General features: G+C 40.1%; 2 protein-coding genes across 3 annotated transcripts; both read left to right on the plus strand.

Moving 5' to 3' along the window:
• Positions 1-50: 50 nt before the first annotated feature.
• On the plus strand, positions 51-6,548 carry LOC135732161 (serine protease FAM111A-like). Its single transcript, XM_065250056.1, has 3 exons — positions 51-93; positions 4,003-4,056; positions 4,162-6,548. The coding sequence occupies exons 2-3, from the start codon at positions 4,009-4,011 to the stop codon at positions 5,920-5,922; spliced, it is 1,809 nt and encodes a 602-aa protein (XP_065106128.1). The 5' UTR covers positions 51-93; positions 4,003-4,008; the 3' UTR covers positions 5,923-6,548.
• Positions 6,549-8,456: 1,908 nt separating this feature from the next.
• Positions 8,457-16,324, plus strand: LOC135732734 (serine protease FAM111A-like). 2 transcript variants are annotated; one of them, XM_065251003.2, is made up of 3 exons: positions 8,457-8,526; positions 13,898-14,004; positions 14,122-16,324. In XM_065251003.2, exons 2-3 carry the CDS (start codon positions 13,942-13,944, stop codon positions 15,943-15,945), a joined length of 1,887 nt encoding a protein of 628 aa, XP_065107075.1. In that variant the 5' UTR covers positions 8,457-8,526; positions 13,898-13,941; the 3' UTR covers positions 15,946-16,324. The 2 variants fall into 2 exon arrangements, with proteins under 2 accessions (XP_065107075.1, XP_065107076.1); XM_065251004.2 differs by lacking the exon at positions 8,457-8,526 and adding an exon at positions 8,560-12,837.
• The last annotated feature ends 9,367 nt before the right edge of the window (positions 16,325-25,691 follow it).

The raw sequence follows: 25,691 nt of genomic DNA on the forward strand, positions 1-25,691 counted from the left end.
GTGGTCCTATCCCTTCTAGCCACAACAAGAAGTGATGAGAAGTTAGTGGCAACTCATTTGTGGCTCTCCAGACTCCCATTCAAATTATCCGAGGTAAAATTTACAATATTTCATTTTTAAAGTTTTCCTTATTTAAAGGAAAAGAGTTACAACCATTTTGTGTCTATTACATAATAAAACAATAACTTTGCAAGACTTTCGTTCTATGAGGCCACTATTTTTCTAGGTTGCTCTGGGTCTGTACGCTTTTTTCAACTATAACTTTTATCTTAATTTCGTAACATTCATTTCATAACTAGAGGATTCAGTAAGCATTAACGTTTTAATCGTTTGTGCTTAAAACAGAAAGGGGATGGATGAGATTGAGTATAGATATTAAAGATATAAATGTCAGTGGCGTGCACAGGGGAGGGGCCCTTTTATCTCAAAATGTAATGTGCCCCTCTCCAGTAATAGTAAATAATAATGATTATTATTATAAATATTATTATGAATAACAAAACGCGTCTATATACAACTGCCACTAACATTAATAATACAAAAAAATATATATATAAATATGGTTTATCCTTTGGCAGAGGTGGAGCGGTAGTGATGGGAGAAACGAAGCTTTACGAAGCTTCGAATCAACTGAACCAATTGCTTCGCAAATTGATTCAGTTTTTCGAAGCGTTCGAAACACCAGACGACATCAGCTGGTCAAAATAGTTTAAACGCAACAAAATCTTTCCAAACATTTGACACTTTTTACAAACTAATAGCAAAATGTATCTAAAAATATGTTTTTTAAGAAAAATAAAGTATTTAATTTAATTAAGACATAATTAAAAGTGTATTCTGTGTTTTTAGTTTTATTTATGGCAAACACATCATTAAAACGAACTCTCTTTTTAATTCTGCACATTTTTTCATTAAATCTGTCTATAAACAAAAAGTAGACAAATTGATAGTGTAATTAGTCAAGGGTGAAAAGTTTTATGAACTTTTATAATAAAACTAACCCGAGTACACCTATACGGGTCATGTGATCCGCTCCCCCTAGTGGTGAATCCTTGGATTTTCGAAACGTTTCGAAACAGTTATGACGTAATGAAGCCTCGTTTGCTAAAATCACGTGATTTTGGACAGTTTGAAACAAGCTCCGAACCAATGATTCGAAACAAAAGATTCGTAATTGTTTCGAAGCCTCATGGAGCGGTAGGCGGAGTTTCCTTTGCAGCACACATTACGCAGCAGTTAGCCGCGAGTCTTCAAAAATAGCTACACGAGCAGCAGCAAGCTAATAGGGAAAATATACATTTATCCTACATGCTGCTACTGTAAAGGTTGCGACAGCATGTGAGTTATGCTTAACTAATTCGTAAAACTAAATTTCAGCTGCTTTCTGAAAATGTTCTCATCATTTCTGTAATGTTTTCATCGAAGGCCAATGTTACGTTACATCCTCGTGTTATTAGTTTGGAGAAATTCATCTAGTGCAATGAAATCTAAGACCATGTCCATCTCTAAATTTTAAGGAATTTATCTTTGATTTCATGGTAACGCTTTACATGAATGCTGCATAAGCGCAGTTCATTATTAGGTTCATGTTAACATGTAGTTAAAATCTCTTACTGATCAAATATCATCGCGAGTGCAGCCTGATTCTTGTTGTGTACTTATTTAATGTAAAAGATTGTACTTAACACAACAAACAATACATCATTAGAAAGGTCTAAGGCTCAAGCGTTTGAATTTGACCTTTATTTTATTTTTTTAAATTTAGAGACAGTAATGTCTTGATTTGTGTCACAAGGTATGAAAATGAAAATCGGACCTGTAAAATGAAATATGACCCGCAGTCGTCATCACTTTACAAAACAACATTCCTCGGGGCTTCTGGTTCAAAGGCATGCATGTTTGGAAACATATTGATTGATTTTATATGTTTACTTATAATTTTTTGTTAAAAAAAAAGAGTAATATTTACTCCATTTTTATTCCAAACGCGGTGATTTGAGCCACTGTTGAACTGACCTTTACACGAGTCTGTTCATTCATACGTGAAGCCTGAGGGCGCCCTCGAGTCGTGCACCATCGCGCAGAGACACTTTAGAATTGACACACGAAGAACGCTTCAATCGGGTTCAGAATATTTATTTATTATAATGCAACGCTTTAGCACTGTGCAGAATACCAAAAAGAAAGAGTGTATTTTCTGTTTCATTTTGCGATCTGAAGCCACATCAGATCAAAACACTTGATCTGCTATGAAGTTAGTTTGGAGCAAAAATATGAATCTCACTATTTGTCGTGTTTTGATGGTGTGCTAAACTAACAAAGCGGTGTGTTTTAGCTATGAAAAATAGGTTTTAGGAATAATTTCAAATGGTTAAGCTTATTGTTTCTTTTTTTGTAAGCGAGACATTTAATGAAAGAAATAAGCAATTAAAACACTGTGATTTATACATATACACATATAAAGTTTACAACTTGAACATGAAGTCCTCAAAACTTGATTCTCGCTTTTTTGTTTGCTAAAGTAAATAATATTTTCCTAATTTCCCTATTTTAGTTTGATGTGTTATTCATTTGTTACAACATTATTTAAATAATGCCAAGGAAAGAAAGAATAAAAAACACCAAAGTAATAAATACATTTGATTGTTATTTGAGGTAAAAAAAAAATTATGCCCTTTTAAGTCCGTCAGCCCCTGCCCCTGAGGAGGTCTGTGCACGCCACTGAAATGTATTATGTTAAAGTACTAACATACGATCAAGTATGATAAGAAAACAACTTTGCCTCACTGTGCTTTACTGGGGAGCGAAACTTACCAGTGTTCGGTCAAATCATAATTTGATCGTGAAGGACATAACGTCGTCCTCAGACTTTGGAGCGCATTAAAATCCGCCAAAAATATCAAATCTCAGCCTGATGCGCACGAGACGAGAGATGATTCGTCACATAACACTCACTTGTGATTGGCTCAATGTAAATTCACTCAAAGCTATTATAACAAATCAGAAAACATGAGCTGGAATATTGGCGCTGGATCAAAAAATCATCGTCTATGCTGGTACGCCCCATAGTGTGACTATTTGTGACACTACCCTTCTAATGCACAACAAGGGTCTAAAATATTTTATTTATTTTATTTTTTATCTTGTTTTTAATTTCCACAAATCATTATAAATTTTTTTTCTTTTTTCTTTCTTACTCAAAAACAAAGGCAGTGTTTTGTATTCCTGCATCAGTTTTACACATATGGGTCAGAAATCGGCCATATAAAAAACAACCTGATCTCACGAAATCCATGTTATAGTACCGGAAAATTTTATCACTTTATCCGTGTCCATGTCACGGAATTTAGCTTTATTTCTGTGACGGGAGCACGGATGTCTTTTCCGTGTCACTCTCACGGATTTCTCGTGTCATTTTATGTGTTGTTTTTTCCTATTTTCTTACCATTGTCGCTTGTTGCTTAGATATACGTCACCACAGGGGAAAAAGACAACCACTTCCGTTTCATGGCGACTTTTAATTTGACATCCCTGGCCAAGGTCTATGTGTCAAAAGACAGAAAAGTCAGGAGTTTGTGTTCCCAGTGCACCACACCTATGTGCAAGGAGCATGTGTAGTTGTCATTTGTGTGATATGTATATAAACTGAGATGGCAATTTGACATGATGCTGTACCCATGTGATTTTATATTGTCTGTGTAATTTTAATTTATTTAGTCACATTCACCACAAACTACTAGTTTAACTTCAGTGTTATTAATGAAAGATTTTATTTTTGACATGGTCTTATTCAGTCAACATTAAAGATATCAAGGTTATATTTTTCACAGAATGTTCTTTACATTATTTAGGATGATTTTATGTAGAAATCAGTGAATCACAGTAGAATAATATTAGCTGGGTTCTCACATACAGGGTCGCGTTTGTTTACTTATCAATCGTTTAGTAAAGAAGTCAGAAAAACAGGTTTTAACTACAACATTAATGTTAACAATTTTCCAGCAAAAAATGGCTAAAGAAGAAGTTGAAGAGAGACCCGCGAAAGACCAGCGGCAGGTCGTTTACTTAACTAATACTTATAATGAATCATTTACATTACAAATGTTTTTGGTGTTCTTTTAAATGTTTGTTTATAATCAATTGTTTGTTTTCATGTAACAGAAAGCAGAAGAGAAAACATTCAAGTTTCGATTAAACTCTGACACATATTCAGTGGCTTGTGATGCATCCATGACTGTACTAGACGCTTTGAATACAAGTCAGATCTTCAAGAAGGAAAAAGAAAAACGTACAAACAAAGACAAAGCTGTACTTATTCAAAGATTGAAAGAAATGCCAAGAGCCGCTGTAAAGACCGATTTCCCCTGCTGTCTTATTGATGATGATGAGATCATAGAAGTAACCTTCATTAAAAATGATGAAGGTACTTCTATGCAACAAAATATTACTGAAAAAGGGCAACATCCATCATGCAGTAACCCTAAGATGTTTGTCACTTTCTGCGTTGCAAAAAAAGGAGGAGAGAAAGTGAATGTCTTACTTAAGAGCAAAGCTCTGAGAGTCAGGGTTCAGTATGTTTGTGTTTATGCACACAAAGGAGAGACATTAAAAAGAGCTCTTAAGCGTGATGGAAGATTCAGAAAAATCATATTCAATAAACACTGTGCACTATCTGAGTTTGGCACCGAGAGCAAGCATGAAATGTCACACCCTGTTAAAAAACTTCACCGAAAGGTGTTCAAAGTAGTTGTTCTCAGTAATGCCATACAGCCAGACAGTCTAGAAGAATGGACTTCAGTTTACACTGAACCTGATGTAGCGTCAGATGCTCAGGTGGCAGATGATGTTGGCATCAACCAGATCTCTGTTAACACTGAGAAAGAAATAAAACAAGATAAAAAGTCCACATCTAAGCAGCCTGCACCTAAAGTCATTCCAAACTCTGAAGAGATTCTGGGAATTCTGCGTGATCAGTTTAAAGGTTTACAAGAAAAGCTAAAGGAGCGAGAGAACCTCAAGAACAAATCTCAGGTGCAGAATTTCTTCAGAGGAGAATTTGCTAAAAGTGTTGAAAATTTCTTGGAGGTGAAGAAAGTGAAGATCCTTGCAAAGCTTTCAGATTCTGTATGTCAGATTCGAGTGGAGGGTTCACCCATGGGAACTGGATTCTTACTATTCGGCAGATTTATCCTAACTAACGCACATGTGATTGAGCCCTTTGCTAGTTGCATTCAGAAACAACCTGATCTATTTAGGCTCCGAAAAACAGTAACAGCTGTGTTTAATTTTGAAGATCACCAGTCAAGAGTGACAGAACTGTCAGTGAATGCAGATATTTTTGCCGTTGCTTTGGGAAGAAACAGCGAGGATAGACATCTTGACTATGCCCTTCTTGAACTGAACAATGATCCACCTGCTCACCTTCCTAAATTGCTTTATTATCACAGCTTTGCCCCTCCTCGTGCTGGTAGTCAGATCTGCATCGTGGGCCATCCGGGTGAAGGGGTGAAGAAAGTGGACCCCTGTTTCTTCATTGGTAAGAAACATGAACAAGAGCCTATAGATGATCAATTTCAAGTCATTACACAAAAATATTTAGAGAAAGTGGAAGAAAATCAGATTCCTTATCACACTTGTTTCTTCAATGGATCTTCTGGCTCCCCAGTTTTTGATGAACACTGCTATCTGATCGGTATCCACACCGGGGGTTTTAATCATAAAGATATATTTGGCAAAGAACAAAGAGTGATAGAATACGCTTATTCTCTGAAGCCCATCCTGGATGACATCAAAATACAGGTGGAGAAAAAGGAGGAGAGCAAAAGAAACTACATCTTACAAATCTTAGAAGATCATAGAGATATAAGCGATATGGAGACGGCAGAACATCAGATTCTCAACATTCAAGCAATTCCTATGTGAATAATACTGCAAAGCTCTGTTTATGTAAGATAAAATAAATACCTTAAAAAGTGGACGATTGTGCACTAGTCAGACCTGAATAGAGAATGGATGAATTATTAATTAATTAACCATAAATCATATGCAATGTTTTATTACAAATTACACAAGTGGCCTATTTAAAAAAAAAAAATGGATTCATCTTTGTTACAATGATACCGACAGCCAGTCATAGCAGTGAGTGATTTTCTCTTCTTCTTTTCTTATGTAGTCATCATTTTCTGTCATCATTTTCTCACTCTCATATTGTTACAAACATGAAATAAATTTCTTGTTCTGATGAACACATAGAAATTTTGAGGAATGTTTGTAACCAAACCGTTCATTAACCCCATTCACTTCCACGGAAGTCCATGTACACCCAAGTAACCACCTAAACCGGCTTCATGGTATATGCCCCAGGGCAATCATGTAATGATATTTTCATCAGCGAGCTACACTTATTACTTGATCGCGTGTCACTGCTTTAGCAATAAAAACACATGAGAAAGTGTCATCAAGTTATCATAAAATATGAAAACAGTCAAAGTTATCAGGGGTTAAGGTACTAACTACTCATGTTAAATTAAAGTAATAAACCAATGAAGTGAACTGATCAAGGCATGGTACTGACCATTTTTTATGTGTGTAAATATTTTTACATTTTGCATTATCAGCTGAAGTATAACTTTGATGAAGCATTGTATAAAAGAAAAAAAGAATTAGATTTAGGCTACAGAAATTGTTCAATTAATTGAATTAGAACTGAGTTTCTTACTATGTACTCTTGTTTTCAGTACAAATATCAGGAAGAATTTTCTTTAAAAATGACCTAAGAAAATAAGTATTTAGACCAAAATTGTGCTTAAAACAAGCAAAAAATCTACCAACATTAATTAAAGAAAAAGTTTCTTACCCCATTGGCAGATTTTTTTGCATGCCTTAAGCACAAATTCACTTTATTTTTGTCCTAAAGCTAGATTTTTTTTTTTAGGTTTTGCTCATCAAGAAAATGCATCTTGATTTAAGAAGTTTTAGATATTTGTGCAGAAAACAAGACAAGATTTTTTTTTACAGCGAACCCACAACAATAAAAAGACAAAAACATTCAAAAAAGGGTTTGTCGCCAGTTTTTCATAGATAACAAAAACAAATAAGATTTTAATGATATTTTGACCATTGAACTAGGAAATGTTCCCATTTTTCATTTAAAAAATCTGGTCACCTTATTATAACGTTACCTAGCTAACGGCCATTAAACTTAAGTTTAAATTTCATTAATGGCTTGATTGTTAAATAAATGATTTTGAAGATGAATACAAGGATTTCTCTGTGTAAACATATCCGTATAAGTATAATTTAAAGTCTGGGAACCTTATAAGAAATAAAAAAATATACTTAGGGGGCCCTTAATTTTTTATTTGAGTAAATGCTTTTAGCTCTCATTAAAATATGTTACACTTAGGTTGATATAGAAAATTTTATAAAGTCTATTTTTAAGCTGTGTGTCATGTCTCTTTAAAAATGTGAACGCAAATAAAGCTCATGATTGTACTTGCTTAGCTCCACTCAGGTGAAGCTAAATAAAAAAAAAATGCCTAACTTCAACAAAAATGGAGAATTGCTTAGTGTTGGTAAGAGAAAGCTTTTCACAGACATTGTTCGTGGCAACAAAAGCCTTGTATGAAATGAAGCCCCAGTATCAGGAATGCCATGAGTTGAGCCTGCATGGTGTTCGTTCAGATCATTTCAAAACCTTGTTATTTGCTGTATTAAGCAGATGTTTTAAGTAAAATGGTCAAATAAACGGTCTACTAAAGAAAGCAGCCCATAATACATGCACTCAACTTGTTGAGTAATCCACAACACCACTGACATCCTAGTATCTTGTCATTGTCAAACTTTATATTTTCACAAATATTTCACAAGACTTTAAGATGTCAAATAAATCGTGGGTGTCCCCAGAATACATATGTGGAGTTCTAGCTCAAAATAGCTCATAGTTAATTTAATATAGCATGTTATTATAGGTGTGTCCTTTTAAATGCAAATGAGCTGATCTCTGCACTAAATGTCAGTGTCGTGGTTGGATAGTGCAGATTAAGGGGCGGTATTATCCCCTTCTGACATCACAAGGGGAGCCAAATTTCAATGACCTATTTTCTCACATGCTTGTAGAGAATGGTTTACCAAAACTAAGTTACTGGGTTGATCTTTTTCATATTTTCTCTGTTGACAGAAGCACTTGGGACCCAATTATAGCACTAACACATAATGAAAAAAATAAGCTTTTCATTATATGTCCCTTTTAAATGTTTAATAAACTACTCTGCAGCCTTTAAACACAAATATTTGATAGGGAACATAGCATACATATTACATAAAATATCCAGTTGTGTTTTAAAGTAGTCTGCTTGCCACTTTACGCACTCATTCCCCCCGGAAAGTCCCTCATCATTTGCATAAAGGTGTGTCACTGTGTGTCGGTTATGTGAACGGGCTGGGGCATGAGTGAGAATAACTGATGGGACGATCAACAGCAACTCTTGCTTCTCCAGTCCAGACTCCAAATTCAAACTAGACAAGGTAAAATAAACATTCTTTCATTATGCAAGTTTTCCTTATTTCAGATAATACTGTAAAAGGCTTATTTTTTATACTTTTAAAGTTCACATTTCTCATAAATGTTATAGGCTGTTTACGCCTGGTATAAGGATGTGTTTTGGTCGATCGAATCACAAGTGCTACTCTTAAAACGAATGTGTTAAAACAACACACATATCTGTGTTATTATTGGAACAACACACATCTTGTCCCTTTTATTTATTTGAACACAAAATCAACAAAAAGACACATAAAGTGTTAAATAGAATAGCACATCCTTTTAGTTGATAAGAGACACACGTTTACATTTACTGGTGTAAATCTGGAGCACTGGAAGTTTTCACAGTGGGCAGCAATGTAGTTGTTATGCACATATAGAGAAATAATAACAAGAACGATTACAATACTGATTTTTTTCTTTGGATACACTTGTAACTCACTGCTGTTGCTTGTTGCCTTGCCTAAAAGCTCACATCATTATGTTGACCAAACAAAATTAAAGAACGACTAAAGCATAAAACAAAGTTTTATGGATTGAATTAAAATTTTGTCCGTTCACACCTTTGCTTTTCTGGTAGCTTTTCAGAAAAATCTTTTTTTCTTGATATTGATTTCTAAAACTTAAAGGGGTGGTTTACCGGACAGGGATTAGCTTAAGCCAGGACTAGACCTTAGTTTAATATAACTAGTTTTAACAAACACGCCTTACTAAAAACATTACTTGTGCATTTTGAGGGAAAACAAAGGGCACTGATGTATTTAAAGATCTGTCAGTGCAAAATGTGTTCTTGTGCAAATTTCACATGCTCGCAAAATGAAACAAAAATGAAAGAGGCAGAGCCAGTTCACCAAACCCCCTAATAATTTGAAGTACTCTACTGGTGTTGATGGATTGATAATATAGTAAACCCCTACATGTACCACCGTCTGGCGTAGCTATTTTACAAGTTAAAGGATGTGTATTGGTGTATATGTTTGTTAAGCAAATAAAACGTGTGTGTGTGTACACCCCCGTATGTGTCTTTTATTGGATATTCTCCAGAAGTAGTAAAATATGCCTTACAACCCGCCACACTCTTATGCGCCTGCCAGTCAACCCGTCACACCTGCTTTGCTACCTGCCACACACTTATGCACCTGCCAATCGATCTTACCAAAATGATAAAGCTCAAGGATCACTGCCAGGCGATATATTTTCTCTAACAAAGTAAAGGCTTTTCTTTCAAAGCCTACAGCGAACGGCTGGTTTAGACTACAGCCCTCTACTTCCCGGTTGAATGACGTCAATATTAGAGTTTTTGACTAAACTCCGCCCACAGGAATACGTCAGTCGCCAGCTAAGCTCAAACAGCTCTGGTAAGCTAAGCTATGCTAAGCTAAGTTGCTATCGAATCACAACACACTAAACAAGCTACACAATCAGAACTTGTTGCGTATTTCTGAAGGAGGGACTTCATAGAACAAGAAAGACATCAGGCCGTTTTTAGGACAGTGAAAACAGCGGTATAAAAATAAGTAAATTGTGTGAAAAATACTGTGTTTTTCAGACACGAAACAGACGCATGTTATTTTGCGCACCGTAAACACAATCATAGCTTCAGTACAACAGGAAAAACAGGACCTGTTTTCAAGCATACAATGTATAACAAATACTGATATGCGTATATATGAGAAATAAAGCTCACAGCCTCATCATCAGAGTTTGCCATCTTCCCAAACAGAAATGTATTTTTTTATTTCTTTATTCATGTTTTTGTGTTGTTGCTTATAAGGCAAAGAAGCCCTGACGGAAAGCAGATCTTTAAAGATCTTTTTTTTTCAGTTCTTCGAGTTGGAAGGACAGAACAAATTTGTTGTCCCTAACTGTGCGTTCACACCAGATGTGAAAGAGGCGGCAAGCGCGAGTGATTTATATGTTAAGTCAATGCAAAGACGCAAATAGGCATCCTGCAGCACGGTAAGCGCTAATGGCGCAGCACGATTTGTGTGGAACGCACTGATGGCACTTTCCGCGCGAATTGAGCGTTGACCCGGGAGAAGCGCAAGTTGAAAAATCTGAACTTTGGCGGATATTTGCGCTGCGTTAACCAATCAGGAGCTTGCTCTAGCAGTGACGTGATAACAGGAAGTGAGCGGAGTCGCAGAAGACTCTCCCAGGACGCAAATTTTCGCGTGAATGTCTCAAATGACTAGAATTTCATGCGCAAATGAAGCATGTAAACTCAAAATGTTCAAGCGTCCATCTAGGCGCAAATAGCACGTTTTTGCCCCCTCTACCGCATCTGGTGTGAATGCACAGTAATATAGTCATCAGGGAATCAATATGCAAAACCCTGCCGTCTATAATGCTTCAGGATGTGCCAGTATATTAGTTTCTACCAGTGAACATTGTAGAACTAGTAGATATGTTTTAAAAAACTGTAGTAAAATGATTTTGACTGTTTCCTGACATCTAGTAGCTTCAAGACATAAAAATTCACACACCTAACACCCAGGGGGAATCCATATGCTAATCCTGCCGTCTATAATGCTTCAGGACATGCCAATTTATCGGTTTTCACCCAGAAATGTTGTAGAACTAGTCATCTGTTTAAAAAACACTGTAGTTAAATTAGTTTGACTGTCTTTTGCCATATAGTTGTTTCAGGGCATCGAACTCATACCCCAAGCTAACCTTTGTTTGCATTACTGCAGTTTTTCCATGAATCTGCTAAACGTGGCACAATGGTTACACATGATAGAGAGAGGTGACAGTATTCATTTTGATTCTTGTACTCTAAGTTTTAGAGGGATATTATCCACCAATCTGGAAGTATGGTTGTTAAGAGTAAAAGGTGTTATCTCTGTTGGAGAAAGGGGCCATAAAGTATGTTCCCCCCTCCTACAGAGTCAGTCCAGGTTCTACAGCTGGTACTTCATTTATTCCTAGAAGAATTGTTGGCTGAGTTTCATTTAAAAACCCAGACATCTTAACTCTCGACCTGCATCCAACGGGAAACTTTATACATTAAATGGAGGGTTTTTCACTCTTTGGTGTAGTGATAGACATATCTGTAGGAACAGCAGCATAACAAGCATGCCAGAATCCTCCCCAATTGCTGAATTTGGACTGGGTTTTGGTGGGTTAACCAGTCAATCAGATAAGGCTGCTCAAACAACTCTTTTATGGCCGACCTCCGTGCCATAGCGGGGAAGAAGCAGACGTTTTGATTGGCCCACACCATTTCTGCTTATCATCCTCTCAAACCCCTTCACCCCATCTGAATCCAGGCCGATCGTAAATTTCTCAAGCGCACAGCATGGCTTTACAAAGTATTGGCTTACCAAAGAACAAATCTTTACATTCTTCCATCACCTGTCCCATTGGCTTCATACTCATTTAAAGACACTAGCATTCTGAATTGAATATTTGTGTTATGAAACTGTTCAAATAATCACAGTTATTAAAATATTAATGAATGAATGCATGTTTGATATGGTAACATTTTGCTGTCATGTTTATACTTTGTACATTCAGCATAATGCCAATGGTATTTCAGAAAGGGTTTGGTAAGTGGAAAATGCATAGATGAAATTTTAAATACAAAGTTAAACTCTGTACTGTATGCTATGCAAATGAGTTCCTCACAGTGAAGAGAGGTGGACCACCTTCTGTGGACTTCCTCTGACATCAACAGCCAATCACGGTTCTGAATCAGGAAAGCGCCAAGATGAAAACTCCTCCTTATCTGAAGTTATTAAAGTACCTTTTTCCAGACATTCCTCATTCTGAATCTCCCGCCTGCGTGCTAAGAGACTAAAACAGAGCACCCAACTTCTGAGTCTCCTGCTGAGAGAGACAATAACAGATAATTGGAAAACCAACCAAGTTTCTGAATCTCTTCTTGAGATTTTACTGAGTTTCTGAGCTTGACAGAGACTGAACCGGATCGACTACAAGGTCTGAGTTTCTGGCCTGTGTGTCCTAAGCGAATCACACCACATTCCAAGCTTTTCGTCCAGAAAGGCAAGCACAGACGTGAAGGTGAAGCTCAAAGAGCAAACCTACACTCCAAGGAACCTTCATCTGCATGTTCCAGATTTGTTAAGGACCTTCTGCACCGACTACAGGACCTCGTCTGCATGTTCCAGGTCGCGAGGATCCTCTCGGTGCTTCCCGGAGATCAGCATTTTCACAGCACTTTGTGTCCAAGGCTGTTGAACTGAACCTGACTCTTTCCCCATTGCAGCACGAACAATCCTGATACGTGGCCGACGGGCCACATCTGGGCATCTCATTGGACCGCACAGAACGTAAATATAACACAACCAAACCTCTTTCCTGAAACCATGGCATTGGTCTACATATTGGTCTAAATTTTTAATTATTATGGGCTACTGTTCACTCAATAAAAAATATTGATAGGACTCAACAACAAAAAATTTACGATTTTTTTTTTTTTACAAATTGCATTAATTATTTTTTTAAGACAACTACTTCTGAAATTAATTCGGGCCAACAAACTATAACAAGTTGGATGTACTTAAAAATTGCATTGAATACTTATAAAAATTAAGTTGTTTTAATCTAGGATTTTTTTTTGCATTTTAAATTTGATTCAATCGTGGACACTGATTTACACAAAACTACCAAAATTATTCAAACTTTTTTATTTAACAATACTTTTAAGACAACCAGTTTTAGCATTTTTATCAAAATGCCATCTAATTAAAACAGCAAGATAATGCTCGGTGAGTCTGTTCTCAACTTGAGCAAATGCTCTATTCTTTAGCACAATGGTAACCTCTTAAAAATAACAACATAACAGAAAATCTTTTAAATACCAAAAGTACAGAACAATAATCATTAAAAGTCTTCTCATGTTTTCATCTTGATTAGAAATGCATAAAATAACACGATATTTCATCATTTACTCTCACTATCAAGTCCCATGCAAAGCATGCTGGGAACCTGAAGTTATCAAGCAAAATGCATTGAGTTACTACAACTTAACTTAACTACAACTTAATGTTTTAAACAAACTAACACAGATAATTTAATTTGGAGTTACACACAATATTAACTTGATGTAACTATCAACATTATTATGTCTGGACAACTCAATAAAAAAACGTTTAAATCTTTCAATAAATCAATTATTTAGAATTTTTAACTTGCACCAATGCATTAAATTAATAGTGGCAACAGATTGCAAACTCATGAATGAAGTTTCATTATCAATGTTTTCCTTATTTTAGATAAAACCGTAAAAAGCTTATTAATATACATTTTAAGTTCACATCTGTCATTTATGAGTTAAATGTTAGACATTTTTGACAGGTGTGCTGTTATAAATCTTGTTTTTGTTTTCAGCTGTTCATCTTCCTACTTCACGGAAACACTGAGCAGGCAAAAACATGTCTGAAGCTCCACCCCCTAAGAAAATGAAGCAGACAGACATAAGAACTTTATTAGGACATGTGGGTAACATTTAAATTTTTCCTCTCTTTCTCCCACACACTTTAGCCCTTGTAATGCAGTCTGGCAAATACCTAAATGTAAATTTCTTTCTTTTATTTACTTTTCTTCTTATTTAGCCTCATGCAGAAGGGGAAATACATGTTTTCCAGTTCCGTATCGGATACAAGAAACATAAAGTGGCGTGTACTACATCCCAGACTGTACTTGATGCACTTAATGAAAACGATGCATTTAAAAGTCACCTCAACAAACACATCAACAAAGAGATGATCATCCAGAGAGCCAAAGGTAAAGTCCCTGGAGCTGCCGTGAAGACAGATTTCCCCTGCTGTCTGCTCGAAAATGATGAAATCTTGGATATAAACTTCATCAGCAATGAAGGAAACATTTCTGCAAACCAAAAAGTTGGAGAGCCTTCGGTTAAGCCTTCACCTCTTAGTAAATATAAAGCTTTTTACATAAGAACGAGGGGGAAGATAAGAATAAGAGTAATGAAGAACAACGAACTGGCGCTGAAAGTTGACTATGTGTGTGTATATGCACTTAAAGGAGAGACACTTAAAAGCGCTCTTCAGCGTGATGGGAGATTCAGTGACGAAATATTCAGCAGTCCCTGTGAACTTATGGACATTTTTAAAGATGCAAGCTATGAATTGTCCTTGCCTGTAGACAGTCTTTCTGAACATCAGTTTAACTTATATGTTCAATGGCAAAAGCAAACCACATTTATACCACAAAGTAGTGCTGTCAATAAATATGAGAAAGCTAACTTATATTTTCAATGGCAAAAGCAAACATCATTCTCATCACAAAGTAGTGCTGAGGAAGATGAGGAAGCTCCAGCTGATCCTTCCACAGGTGAACGGCACATCAATGAGAAACAAAAAAAGAAAAGAAAGGAAATGCGAAAAGGCACAGGGTCTTTAACGAAAAGGCGTATGATTGATATTACCTGGAATTTGAAAAATTCCAGTATTCTTCCCTTCACTGAAAAAATCCTGCGTGCTCAGTTTAAACATTTGTTTGAGAAGCTAAAAGAACCAAATAACTCAGAGTTAAAAAAACTCTTCGAAGTAGAATATGGGAAAAGCATGAAGAATTTCTGTGAAGTGAGCACAATGAAGGAGCTCACCAAGTTTTCTGACTCTGTATGTGTGATTGTAAGTAACATTTCTGCCAAGGGAACTGGATTCTTACTATTCGACAAATTTGTCCTTACCAATGCACACGTTGTCAAGGACTTACGTTCACAGGAAGGGAAGCTTTTAGGGAACCTTCAGGCCGTCTTCAATTATGAACATTTGAAATCAAAAGTTGAATGTCTCCCATTTAAGGAAGACCTCGCTGCATACTGTTTTGAAAAAGATAACGAGAACGGACTCCTTGACTATGCTCTTCTTGAGCTGAACATTGATGAAGACATCAAATATCCTGAACTGCTCAGTTATTACAAACAGACTCCTCCTCCAAGGAGTGGTGGGATCTACATTGTGGGACATCCAAATTGTGAAACCAAGAAAATGGAAAACTGCTTCATCATTGAGACTGAGAATCGACTACAGGCTATAAATAATCACGTATCTGAGAATCCTATCTGTCCATATGTGCCATCGCGATGTTGGCCATATCTTCATGAAAACCAGATAACTTATGACTCCTGTTTCTTTCATGGATCTTCCGGCTCCCCGGTGTTTGATGAACAATGCTCTCTGATTGGTGTGCACACTGGTGGCTTTCATTACGAAGACAACAGTGGTGAATCAAGGAGTGTTATAGAATTCTGCTATTCCATGCAGTCCATCCGGAAAAATATCCTTGAGACAGCAAGACCGGATGTCAAGAAAGTACTGCAAGAATTTGAAAGGAAAAAAGCAAACATTCGTGTAAAGCAAGAACCACAGGAGGAAGACGTGAGTATGGAATCAGATGAATCAAACTAAAAAAAAATGTGTGTCACACAGATCTGTCAGTACTATTATAGATTTTTATTTTCAGATTGTTTTAGATGTATACTCATTAGATCAGTGCTTCCCAATCCAGGTCCTCAAGTATCCCCTTCCACAAAGTTTTAAATGTCTCCTTAAACACTTAATTCAACTTATCAGGTTTACAGGCCTCCCTAACAAGCTCATAGATATATAAATAGCAGTTCATTGGAACGAATGCGTCAACTAGAGCCGCCATATTGAAACATGGGAGCCCCTCCTCTTTAATGCATCAGCGTCAATGTAGCCAAAGGTGTAACGGAAATAAAATCACCATAAATCATAAATGCAATTTTGTAGTTTTTTTCTGGTTCGTTCCAATGGTCAGACATGTATTTAGCACTAAGTCCAGAGAAAATTTGAGAAAATCATGTTTTGATATTAAGAAAATCTACTTTTTCTAAATATAATGCATAGTGCTAGTACAGTAGGCCTAACATCCATAGGCAGCACGACTCATTGTATTACATTTACTGTTGTATTTTCTTTACATTCTTTACATTGATTGTAACTTGTTCATTTGCATACCGTATACAATTCTAATTTACTCATCATGTACTCATTTACATAAACATATATTTACTCATACATCTTTTTATCCATTTTTATATATTCTCTCTACTTTTTCTTAGTATTGTAAACTGATTTTACTGATTAAAATGTATTTCATATGTCCTACAATGGGTGTATCTATAAGGTGCTTACATAACCTTTGGGTGATTGTTAGATTTATTCTCATAACCACAATGTTTGGAAATGTGACCAATTAAAGGAAATAAAATTCATAAGTGCTCTCTCGTTTTTATTTACATTTAAATTATTTTAGTTTTTATTAAAACAGCACAAATACAGTTTGTCATCAATCAATCAATCAATCAATCAATCAATCAATCAATCAATCAATCAATCAATATAAAGAAAAAAACTTTTTTTTTACTTTGTAGTTTAAAGTATCTTAAAGGACGTTACTTTTTTTAACCACAATGATGTTACAACTGGGTTCTGTTATTGAAATATGAGCAGTCTGTGCTGTAATAAATCAGACAGATACAGAATCAGTTGGACTATATTTGTGTAAAGGTAAAATTTTCCGAACAACCAGACACCTAAAAAAAAAAAAACACAAAATTAATATCTTTACAATATTATAAATAAGGTTATTAAATGTAGGTTATCCAAAGCCTTAGCGTAGCTCTGCCTAGCCTGACGTGCACCTTGCAAAATTTTTAACAGCGCGTCAGTTCTACACAGATCCACCAGTACCCCTCCTGTCAGGTAAAAAAACTGTGTCATAGGTATTTTTCGTTTACGATGGTGAAAACAAAGATGGGCCAAGTTGAGGAGTGATTTAACTCAAACTGCAACAAAAGTCAATGTTTATTTACTTCCATCATTGCTGGTCTTCTCAAATTATACACAAGTTGCTGTTTCTTCTTCATTTGTGGGTTAACTTGCCAAGCTTCTTCTTTATTGACGGTTGCACTGCTACTGTGGTTACGCCGTAGGACCTACGCACAACTATAACGAGCCCTGTAGACCTTACGCACGACTATAAATTGGGCTTTAGAGTGAAGAGAGATACACGTTTACACCTGGTGTTCAATCAGTCTCCTTTGTTCACTGCACCCTTACACTGGAAATTTTCACAGTTGGGCAGCTGGGCAATGTAGCTGTTATGCACACATAAATAATAATAACAACAATTACAATACTGATTTTTTTTTCTTTGGATACACTTGTGACTCGCTGCTGTTAACAGCGCAGATCAGTGTCAATATGTTAACTTTTATGTAATCAAAATTGAAGAACAACTAACTGGAAGACCAGCTGACCGGCCAGCTTGACCAACTTTGCCAGGCTGGAAGAACCAGCTTAAACCAGCTACTGCCACTTTAAATCAGCTTAGCTGGTCTTAGTTAGATTTTTCAGTATGAGAAAGCATAAAACAAAGTGTGAATGTGTGTAGATATTGTGGATTGAATTAAAATTCCACCCATTCACACCTTTGGTTATCTAGCTTTTATGGTAGCTTTTAGTAAAATAATTTTTTCTTGATATTGATTTCTAAAACTTAAAGTGAAAGATCCATCACCATCAGATCTGACACAAAAACACAACTGAGGTTTAACCTTGTTTTATGTCATGGTTAATAAGATGTCACGATAGTTCAAATGCATTATTTAATAATACATTTCTTTAAAAATATCATTGAAAGTCCAGGGGCATTTTTAGTCCCAGTCTAAGCTTGTGCAAATTTCCCACGCTGGCAAAATTAAACAAAAATGAAAGAGGCGGAGCCAGTTCACCAAACCCTATGATAATTTCAAGTAGGCCACTCTACTTAGATGTGGATGGATTGTCAATAGTAAATGCCTATGTGTACCGATGTCTTTCTACCTGTCTGTATAGCAGGGGCGTAGCCACTTTAAAAGTTAAGGGATGCCCAACAAATAAGCTTTGTGTATGTGTTTGTTAAGCAAATAAAGTGTGTGTGTGTGTACACCCCCATACTGTATGTGTCTTTTAGAAGATACATCAAGCTAGGGTGAGCAACTTTGTCTTGTGCCAACCCACTTATAATGTGTATATAATAATTTTTATAATATATGTATAATATATTATAATATTTTTTGTTTGTTTGTATGTTTGCCATAATACAACAGTACATTCATGAGAAACATTCCAGTTTAGAAAAGTATGCAATTATTTAAATCAACAAGCCAGAGATAATTACAAAATAAATAAATTAAATAAACAAAAAAAAAAGAATATGGTGTCATTTAACTAGCAATGCCATATTTCCTTGTAATCTTATAAGCTATATATGTTTTTAACTTTTAAAATTTTTAGCATAGTGCAATACATTTTAAGCTCATTTTTAAAATTAGAGAGAAATTTGGTTTGGAGAAAGACCATTGTACTTTATGAATATTGCCCCATTGTGATTTTAATTGTTTTTAGTTCATACCAGACCTGATATTTTAGATCTTCAGACTACAGAGAATTTTTCGTCATCATTTAAAAACGTACTTTTAATTTCCTTCAACTGGGCATGACTGACAGCAGATGCAGAAATCTGGGTGCATGGACCAAAAAATGTAATGATTGTGAAACAGTGAATAGGCCTATACTGATTGCATAAAGAATTCATGATTCAATAATTGCTAATTTTACAACAAAAATACTGATTCTTTCAATCATTGTCGGTTAGTCTGAAAGCATGACCATATCATTCCTATTTTAATCTCTCTTAAATGGTTGCAGGTCCATTGTCGAATTGAATACAAACTTTTATTGTTTGTTTTTAAATCTCTGAATGAGCTGGAACCAAAGTATCTGCAGACCGTGGTGAACGTCTCGGTTACGGATGTAACCCTCGTTCCCTGAAGGAGGGAACGGAGACGTCACGTCGTGACCGACGAATTGGGAACTCGCTTAGAGAGACCAATCTGCTTCGTTTACTACAAAAACGCCAATGAACTTGGCATTGAGATATTTGCATAATGCTGGCGCCGCCCCGCCAGGTGCCTTTATAAGCAGCAAGTGCAAATAGGGAAATTAGCTTCTTTTCGCTGAGAAAGCCGGGAGAAAGTGACCGGTCGATAAACAGCAGGTGGCAGCACCTGTGGCGACGGGACGTGACGTCTCCGTTCCCTCCTTCAGGGAACGAGGGTTACATCCGTAACCGAGACGTTCCCTTTCAGTCGGTCACTACGACGTCACGTCGTGACCGACGAATTGGGAATCCCTATCAAAACGCCACTAGGGGCTGACCTCTTCCAGTGACTGCGTAAAAGCCCTCCGGTTCCACTTAAGGAGGAGGAGGTAGGTTTTAAGGCAGAAGGCCGGGCACTAGATGTTCCTTTAACCCCACAGAAGTGCCAGCGACTGGGAAGCGCCCTACCTGAGCGGGATAGGAACGCTGCGGAAGCCACCACCCGTCTTAAGGGCTAATGGTGGGCGAAAGTCAACCGTAGTTGAGGTAAAAATGACAGCCGTGGCTGTGTAAGCAAAGCAGTGCTCTGCTAAGGGAAACGTGGGCTGGTAGGATTAACCCCACGGAAAATACTCACAAAGGAACCCGGTGGGACACAATGTGGAGCCCGAGCCAGACACGTAGGTTCGCGAGGATACAGCTAGTGAAAGGCTGACAGCCAATGCTCCGCAACAAAGGCTGCCAAGGCAGCGGAGGAAGAACAATTCAAACCATTACGCATTTTTGTTCTGAAGGCCTTCCATACTGACACAGTTATGAAGCATCAGTTGGAGGCTGCAAGCCGACCTGCGAGACTGTTCTCCATGCTCCCCCTGGTGAGGAAAGAACACGAGAGGATACAGGCTCGATACGAACACTGTAAAATCTAGTGAACGCATTAGGTGTCGCCCAACCAGCAGCTCTACAGATGTCTGTTAGCGAGGAACCACGAGCTAGAGCCCAAGATGAGGCAACGCTCTGTGTGGAGTGCGCTCTCAAATTAAAGGGGCAAGGAATACCCTGAAGATTATAAGCCAGGGTGATAGTATCAACTATCCAATGAGACATCCTCTGCTTAGTGACAGCTTTCCCTTTCTGCTGGCCACCATAACAAACAAAGAGCTGGTCTGAGGTCCTGAGGATCCACGTAGAGTCGCAGTGCGCGTACGGGGCACAACAAAGCCATGGTTGGGTCTGCGTCCTCCGGGGGCAGCGCTTGCAAGCTCACCACCTTATCTCTGAAGGGAGTGGTGGGAACTTTGGGCACGTAGCCTGGTCTGGGTCTCAGTGAGACAGCAGGACCAAACTAAAAGCACGAATCGTCAACAGAGAATGCATGTAAATCCCCTACTCTTCTTCATGGAGGCCAATGCTATCAGGGTCAGAGTTTTCATTGATAAAAACCTCAGACTCGTAGACTGCAAAGGCTCAAAAGGGATACCTGAAGGCTTCAGCACCATGGACAGGTCTCAGGAGGAAAGAGGGAGGGCGCGAGGGGTTTAGCCTGCGAGCGCCTCTTAAATGTAATAATTAAATCATGCTGGCCAACTGATCTGCCGTTGATAAGAGAGTGATGAGCAGAAATAGCGGCGATATCAACTTTAATGGCGGAGGGACAGCCTACCATCTAACCTATGTAAAAGATATAAAAGCACAATGTTAATGGGCATTCTCTGGGGTCCTCGCGTTGCGAAGAGCACCGGGTGACGAGAAAGGTTTCTTTAAGCGCGTAAGCCCGTCTCGTGGACGGTGCTCGAACCGCGTCGATGGTGTTAGATACCGCTTGCGATAAATCACCTAAACCTTGCGCGCGCTCAACGACCATACATGGAAATCCCACAGGTCGGGGCGCGGGTGCCATAATGTGCCCCTTCCTTGAGAAAGAAAGTCTTTCCTCAGGGGAAATCGTCAGGGAGGGGCTGTCGCGAGGAGCATTAACTCTGAAACCCAATTCCTGGAGTCCAGTACGGGGCGACTAATAAAAGGCTCTCCTCGTCCTGCCTGACTTGCACAGAGTCTGCGCAATAAAGCTCACTGGAAGGAATGCGTCTTAACGCATCCCCCGCGGCCAGCTGTGTGCCAACGCATCCACGCCGAGGCTGCCCTCGGTTAGTGAAAAAAATAGGCGACAGTGGGTATCGTCCGGCGACGCAAACAGATCTATCTACGCACAACCGAACTTCTTCCAAATTAGCTGGACCGTCTGGGGGTGGAGTCGCCATTCGCCGGGGGCGCAGCTCGGGATGTAAATGGCACGAAGGGACCTCAGATGCTTCTGACTCCAAAGGAGGAGATGACGAGCGAGATGCGACAGGTGACGAGAGCGCAAAACCGCCTTAACGGTAAATAACGCAACAGTCGCAATGTTATTGGTGTCGGCTAATACATCCTTCCCTCGCATCTCCATAGCGGAGCGTACAAGTCCCAGATATACAGCGCACCGCTCGCGGCAGTTGGGGTGCTATGCACACCCCTGAGACTGCAAGCCCGTCATACGTGGCTGATCATCCCGTGCTGAGGGCATTGCAATATACAGAATGCCAGGAGACCCCTCAGGGGCATATCTTCTATCGGAAATGCCGGGTCTACCACGGGGAAAAATTGAAATGACACGCAGGTGCAATGTTTACACGGTGTATGTCGGTGTGCCACGCTCTCCTCGAGACTCGATCGTAAGCCAACGCTGAAGCGGTCTCATATGAAGCAGCTAGGGCGGCGTCACAGCCGCAGCATGCTGTCATATGTCCAGGAGCTTCTGAAATTGTTTCAGAGGGACCGCGTACTTCCCTCGAATTAAAGCGAGGCAAGTCAGAACTGACTGGTTGCGCGCTCTTGTAAAACACGCCAATTAGTCGATCGAGTCTTATTTCCATACTGAGAAAAAGGATCCTCTGCACGGGGCAAAGTTGCTCTTTCCCAGCCGACCTGAAGACTTAAACGAGCGAGATGCCGAAGCATTAACTCTCTGTGTTCGCGCACGTCTGCCAAGAACGGGCTATTATAAGTCGACGTAGCTAAAAGCAGAATGCGAACAACGCTCTCTCTGACATTTTAATGCCGTGACTATGGAGACACGGAGAGAGAGAGAGACAGCTCGAATGGTGCACTTAGTATTAATATGCCCACCCCACGACGCAGAGCGAAAAAACGGTCTAAAGCGAGGGGAGATGGACACATAAAGTACACGTCTTACAGGTCTAAGGCTGCAAACCGATCTGAATATTGAAATACGAGCCTCGGCGTTATCATCCAAAAAGAACACCTTCGTAGAGCCGGTGCGTAAATCAAATCGATCGTAACCCGCCGCGTATTTTGGGTACTGTGAGATAAGGCTGGAAAACCCCATCATCATCATCTCGGTAAGAGGGACCGGCTCGAACATCCTTCGCCAACAGGATATCGACTTTTGCACGCAGTACATGTGCATCGGACGCTTTCACCACAGTGAAACGAAAGCCCGAATTTTGGGGTGTGCCGGATTCGTAACCGAGGCGGATCGTGCGTAAAACCCAACGAAACGGGCTGGGAACTGAAGCCAAGCACCCAGGCACCGTACGAGGAGAAATAACGACACTACCGAAGTACCCGCGGTGGGGCAGCGAAGCGAGACAGGTGGGACTGCCGGTGCGTCTGCTGTGACAGCATAAACATCTACAGTATGTGTGTGTGACACTGACCTGAGCCCGCTGAGGGTAACGGTCATCTGGTCTCCTCTACGGAGAGCGCAGACTCCGATGAGGGTGCTGGTGGTCCGGTCTCCTCAGCGGAGAGCTCGGACTCCTCAGGTCACCCGTTGGCGATAGAGGAGAGGTAGGGGAGCTGGTGTGTACCCGCTCACGGCTCTCTCGATCCTCCGGAGACCTAGAGAGGGAAGAGGAATGCACTCTTATGTGTGGTTAAGTGGGTACCGGCCGAACAGCCGGTGGAACATATGCAAACCAAGGATTTTCCACCCGACCCTCTATCGGGGGAAGGAGCTCCATCTCCTGAAGAGTGATCCTCTGCCAATCCGGGTCGCCCTTCACTGGCCACTTAAACTCCCGAATTTCACGGGAAGCGGCTAAGCGGGCGGGGCGAGCTGCTGACGACCGGTTCCCCTGCGCTGCCGAGATGGGGTCCGAGGAGGGGAACGGAGGTGGTCGCCGCAGGACGCCGACGGCGAGAGGCAGACTGAGGAGCCGGCGTGGTGGACCAAGGGCAGCTCTCTTCCGCCGGGGCATGACCTAGGAGATCGCCTCAGTCTGCGCAGCGGAGCTGTCCGACTCCCCTGGCTCGCCGAAGAGGCCGGTCTGAGAGACAGGAGCATTCAAGTTGTTCTCGTCTGCGTCCGTCATGTCAGCCAGACACAGCCAAAGGTGGCGATCTTGAACCACTGTGGTGGACATCGCACGACTGAAGGTCGCGGGCTCCCTCGTAAATCCTTGCTCCACTGAAGGGGTCCCCGCCCTTAGCGGCTCCGTTGGTGAGGGAGGTGAGGGGTGAAGCTGAACGGCCGGACGGCCGCAAATCACGTCAGCTCTTCGTGCCGCGGGAAAGAAAGGCACAGGAGGAGAGGACCGAGAGGCCCGAGCAGCTCCGAAGTACCAATCATGTGGGCGGGACGGTTCGGGCGGAGAGGGGTTAACCTTTCCAAACTCTACCGTCTCCGCCGCTCGCGGGCACGGCCGCCATCTCCGGAACGACTCTGCCTCGGAGGAAAAATGGACACCCCTCTGATGCTGCAGAAGTGACGGGACCAGAAGGAGGTCCAATGGATTCGGCAGACATCGTAGAACACGACTCTGCAGTCTCCACCGGAGCCTCAACCGGTTGAGGATGAGAAGGCCGGTAGGCGGAGGACGCATCCTCCATCCTACTCAGCGTAGTGACGCGAAGGGCGCCCTGCGAGCGCTTGACAGCCGCACCATGGCGGCGTCAGCACTGCAAAGGCGCGGACAGCGTTCCCGTAGAAACGACAGTCATCTCCGCAATCCAAGAGGGTTATGCTCTCACAGAGAGAACAGAAACTCTCCACGAACGCAGCCCCGGAGTGCTCGATGCCTGAGCACGAAGACAGCGCTCGTGACCGTCACTGGAACCCTTATACTTCTCGCATCCAAGATCGCACGGGCGAAAAGCTATCCTGAAAAGGACGCTGATCTCCGCATATACGAGAGAGTGGCTGCCTTTAAAAAGACACAGAGCTCTCACGTATCACTCTTTTAGGGAAATCACTCTTTAGGTGCTCAGCTGATGATGCGCACAGGGAAGGCAACGCACACACTAAACTCAAAACAAAAAAGGTGCAGAGCCGTGGAATACTGCGAGCGTCCGCTGTGTTAGTACTGCTTGTCAATCAACTTCAGCAACCGTTCCCAGAAGAGCAGAGAGTAGCTTCTCAGTAGCAGATAAAGCCGGCTTTCGAAGCGAAAGAGCTAATTTCCCTATTTGCACCTGCTGCTTATAAAGGCACCTGGCGGGGCGGCGCCAGCATTATGCAAATATCTCAATGCCAAGTTCATTGGCGTTTTTGTAGTAAACGAAGCAGATTGGTCTCTCTAAGCGAGTTCCCAATTCGTCGGTCACGACGTGACGTCGTAGTGACCGACTGAAAGGGAACCATTATTCCTTTGCTAGGCCCCAGAGACCCTGCGACCAGCTTCTTTTAGCGGTCCCCAGATCCAAACTAAAATTACAAGGAGATCGGGCTTTCTCAGTAGCTGCTCCAAAGTCATGGAACTCACTGCTTCTTTGGGCTGTTTACACTTGGTATTAAGATGTGTTGTCCTCGATCAAATCACAAGTGAACGACGCTGAAGACAGGTGTAAACGTTCTTCAAAAAAGTCGAAAACACTTTCAATCAGATTGTTTTTATATCTTAAACACGCATTTGGTGGTTGAATCAGTAAAAAAATCTGGACATAGTGTCCGTGACACCCATTGGTTTGTGAAGAGCATTTTCGAAGCTTAAAGTAGGGGTTGCCTGCCATCCCATCTTGGCCGCACGTCACCATGCATCACTCGCGTATAAACCAAAATAGGTAAAGAGGCGGGACATGGGTGCAGCCAAAGAGTATAGAAGTACAAGAGGGGAAACTCTCATTCGTTTTTGGCAACAGTCACTAGGTGGCGCTTCAGTAGCGCGGCCGCCATTTTGGAATTTAAATTCTCACAGCCAATTCATTCTCAGCGAATCTCACAGCCAAATCAGAAGCGCAATAGTAAGTTTCTTGAATTAAAATTTTG

The sequence above is a fragment of the Paramisgurnus dabryanus genome, chromosome 5 (assembly GCF_030506205.2).
Source record: "Paramisgurnus dabryanus chromosome 5, PD_genome_1.1, whole genome shotgun sequence".
NCBI lineage: Eukaryota > Metazoa > Chordata > Actinopteri > Cypriniformes > Cobitidae > Paramisgurnus > Paramisgurnus dabryanus.

Excerpts from the sequence above, each read along its gene's own strand:
- LOC135732161 (XM_065250056.1), top strand. The coding sequence starts at position 4,009 with ATGGCTAAAGAAGAAGTTGAAGAGAGACCCGCGAAAGACCAGCGGCAG. Across the intron at positions 4,057-4,161 it reads CCGCGAAAGACCAGCGGCAG|AAAGCAGAAGAGAAAACATT; the intron begins GTCGTTTACTTA and ends TTCATGTAACAG.
- LOC135732734 (XM_065251003.2), top strand. The coding sequence starts at position 13,942 with ATGTCTGAAGCTCCACCCCCTAAGAAAATGAAGCAGACAGACATAAGA. Across the intron at positions 14,005-14,121 it reads TAAGAACTTTATTAGGACAT|CCTCATGCAGAAGGGGAAAT; the intron begins GTGGGTAACATT and ends CTTCTTATTTAG.